The sequence below is a fragment of the Papaver somniferum genome, chromosome 1, assembly GCF_003573695.1.
Source record: "Papaver somniferum cultivar HN1 chromosome 1, ASM357369v1, whole genome shotgun sequence".
Lineage (NCBI taxonomy): Eukaryota > Viridiplantae > Streptophyta > Magnoliopsida > Ranunculales > Papaveraceae > Papaver > Papaver somniferum.
The window spans coordinates 87,191,368-87,195,391 of NC_039358.1; the positions used below are offsets into that span (position 1 = coordinate 87,191,368).

General features: G+C 39.2%; 1 protein-coding gene across 1 annotated transcript; it reads right to left on the reverse strand.

The window, feature by feature from the left end:
• Window positions 1–2,345: 2,345 nt before the first annotated feature.
• Window positions 2,346–3,414, reverse strand: LOC113347154 (uncharacterized protein At2g39795, mitochondrial-like). The gene is made up of 3 exons (XM_026590755.1): window positions 3,148–3,414; window positions 2,606–2,976; window positions 2,346–2,505 (listed from the first exon to the last, which is right to left on the reverse strand). The coding sequence occupies exons 1-3, from the start codon at window positions 3,412–3,414 to the stop codon at window positions 2,346–2,348; spliced, it is 798 nt and encodes a 265-aa protein (XP_026446540.1).
• Window positions 3,415–4,024: the final 610 nt, after the last annotated feature.

Consider the following 4,024-nt stretch of genomic DNA (forward strand, 5'->3'; position numbering starts at 1 on the left):
ACCAAGTTGAAGTTAACCAGTTTGTTTTGCAGTCAGGGAAGCAACGTCGATGCAGACTGGGAAGCAGTGGTGATGACGAAACTCATATGGTCAGTGAATGGCAGCTGTTCGTGAGAGTTTTTTTGATGTCGTTCGAATTGTTGATGAAAGTGGAAACGCAAGTATTGAATGGATGGGTCTTGGGGTGATTCAGGTTTAGAAAGATATTTGTTGTCATTCTTCCATGGTGGTGAACATTGGCTGCTGGTGGTGTTACCATAGTCATAGCTGTGCAGGGAACTGTGAAGACAGTTGGTGGAGGTTGCAGGCAGTGCTGGTATTCAATGATGTTAAGGATTTCAGGTCGTATTTGGCCTGAGCTTGTAGCTGATGAGAGAACAACAGACGGGAGTAGAAGGTTGTTCTCGGCTGGACTGGAACAAGGTCGATGGACGCGTTGGGGTGAATCTTGATACGAGAATGGATATGGCATCAAACTTCCACTCGAACTGAAGATGGAGAGAAGTGTTGTTGGGGTAATGATGGCAGTAAACTCTCTTCTAAGAAATGGTGTCTTTGGGGAATCTCATGGGCTGTGCAGAACGACACTAGAGTTTGTATGGGTGAATTTGGTCGAGCTGGTTCAGACGAAGGTGCGAGATGATGATTCGTGTAGCTGAAGTTAGATGGTCAGTTATTGGTGGCCGGTATTCAGTTGGTCAGGGAGCAGAAGCTGCAGCCGGTGACAGTTAAACATTGGACCGATAGAGAATAGAAATTGGTGCTGAGCTAAGTACGAGGAGAGTATTGGGCTGGGCCTAGGTAATTCTGCTAGGTCTTGGTCGGATTTCTATATCAATAGCCGCTATATAAAAAAAGGGGAAATTAGGGGGAGACCCAAAAAAAAAATATTCTCATTCTCAGGCCCACAATTAATTTTGTATACCGTGATACCCATAAATATTTCTCTGACACCCAAAATTATCCAAAATTATTAAGAATTAATACATAACTCGTTATGCAGCCTAATTTTTCAGGCATAACTCGTTATGCAGCCTAATTTTTCAGGCATAACTCGTTATGCAGCCTAATTTTTCAGGGGTATAATTGGCAACGCAACTTGGATATAACATATCTAAAAATCCGCGCCTTGGAATTTTACAAATTTTATATCGTTGGAAATCTTTTTAAGAGAGCTACGCAACGAGTACAAACAACAATATTAAATTTTTGTTTTTCACGAAAAAATCGGAGGTGATCATCATTTTAGGAAAAATTTCGAAAACTGACTACATAACCATTATGCAGCCACCAAAAAAGATGCATAACACATTCTGCAGACACATAACGAATTATGCAACCATTTTCTCGACTGCATAACAAGTTATGCATCTGCATAACAAAGTTATGCATCTATAACAAGTTATGTATCCATTGTTTTGGTTGATTTTAGTGCGTACATAAAAAATTGATGCATAATGCATTATGCAAACATATTTTCGGATGCATAACAGGTTATGCATCTATTTTCTCGATGCATAAAAGATTTTGCAACAAATTTCTCGATGCATAATGCATTATGCAGCCATATTTTCGGATGCATAACAGGTTATGCATCAATTTTCACGACTGCATAACATGTTATGCAGATATTATTGTAGGTGCATGACAAGTTGTGCAGTCTTTGTTTTTGTTGGTTTCAATAGTGATGAAAAAGTTGATGCATAACGTGTTATGCAACCGTTTTCTGGACTGCATAACAAGTTATGCAACAAATTTTGTAGATGCATAACAGGTTATGCATCCATTTTCATAGCTGCATAACAACTTAAAACAACACCCAACAGACTAAAAACCAAATCTGATCTTGACATGTTATGCAGTCATAACAAACTCTATCCGATGCTGAAACAAATTGGTATCCAAGTTAGCTCACCCTACTGGTTTCTAATTAACGCCACATCCGTTGCAAACAACCCTTGTACTCATCCCACAAACGCACAACAAACTAGCAAGGAAACGGTGCGGTCAAGCAGCTGCAGCTGGTTATGTTCTTGTTGTTTAGCCTTGACCAAATCTTCCACAGCACTAACCAAATCTCCTAACGGATTATGCAACGCGGCTAAGTGCACCTTTTATCGGCTATTGCACATCACCACAACCTGCACAACTCGAGCCTGTATTTAACCATGATCTCCAGACACTAAACAGACCAACACCAGCAACGGACCCCAGTATTTGTCTCTCAATTTATAGTAAACATCGTCCAACACCAGAAAAAACATTCATTTGTGAACACACAATCTGTTTTCCTAACCCTGCGCAAGTGTATTTAACCTTCAAAAGCTCTTGAACTCGAGAAACATCTAGTTGGCAATGAAATTCTTCAAGTTCTTCAACCACGCAGTGTATTCCTTATGCTCTTTCTTAACCATGTAGTCATGTAAGAAATTGGCAATGCTTGGTTTAATCCCTCTGATTTCCAAATATGTGTGGAAAGCTTCCTGCAGTTCCGCATCCAAACTCCTTCAAAACAAAACGCAACATAAGACCAACATCAATAGATAAATCCAAAAACCAATAGCAAGAAATATAATAACCAAAACTCAAAATGAATTCAACTTACGAGAACTCAGGTCCTTCGTAAGCAATATCCTCATCCGAAACATTTGGATTCTTGACAGCCAAATTGTTGATTGTAATTTCATCTACCTCAACCATAACATCGAATTCCAAAGTTGGACCGGTTTTTTTCGTAACAGTTACAACCATATCAACAGGCTGAGAACCAGCTTCTTCTTCCACCTCCTCACCACCTTGATTTGCTTCCTGGTCGTCTTGGTCTTCCTCATCACCCTCTTCATAATCACCAGAGAGATCATGCTTGAACACTGTGACTTTGATCTCCTCACCTTGATAGTTCCTAGTCAGTGTAATAGTTTCAGCTCCATCATTATCCACAATCTTGAATGGAAACTCACTTGGTGCCTCACCAACCTATTGAGAACACACATACAGAGAGTAATCTTGTTCAATTGATGAAGACAAGGGCAACCAAATTAATCTCTTACTATGAAATCATAATTAAAGTAACTAATTGCAAAATTAACACAAACCCATTACAGAAATTCATAAAACAAACTTTCCAAATTTAGAAGAAAAAAAAACCTCAAAATCTCCAGTTTCCTCCTCAGCATCAACGATTTCAGAATCAATAACTCTGAGAAGAGTGTCATCGAAATCTGGTTTCTTCTTAGCTAGAGCACAGAACTGACAATGAGTTGGAATTGAAGTTGTTCTAAATAGATTATTATTGCCGGTGACAGTTTTAATGGCGGTGCTGGTCTTCAATGGGGTAGTGAAGATGGCAGAGGTGTAGTTTCTACAAGGAGTTCTGGTTGCTAGCGGGATTACTGAAGATGCGGCTTTATTCATCATTCTACTCAAAGTCGCCACTTTTGCCGAGGGTTTCTCAGAAATCTCGATGTTTTTAGGGTTTTAGAAGGAGGAGAAGTAGTTTTATTGAATTGGAAATCTCGGGAAAACATGATTTTTATATATTTTGGGTTTGAGAATAATTTTATTCCAGAATTTGGGTGCGCGCCTGTAGTTTTGGGAGCGTGGGTTTCACAGTAGAAACATCAGGGAGAATGGGTCTCCCTGTAGTTTTCACATAAAAAAATGGATAGAGACAAAGAGGAGGAGGCCGACCAGGCTACTGAGGCCGTTACAGGGAGCCGAAGAAGAGAATCTTGAGAAGGAGAAAGGAGGAGGCCGACGGCGACGGCGACAGAGCTAGTGGGGTTTGAAGTTTTATTCCTCTCATTTTCGTTTGTGATTAGCGAGTTTTCTTTTGATTTATTTATGGTTTTTGAGAAAGCCATGTCTTTTTCTAGTTTTATCGTAACTAAGGTTTATTGTATGAAACCACTTTGGGTAATAGGCCATTTTTGATTGATTGCATTATATAGCAATAGACCATTTTGATTTGAATAAATAATTCCATGATTTTATTTATTGATTTAATGATAATGAGTTGTTGCTT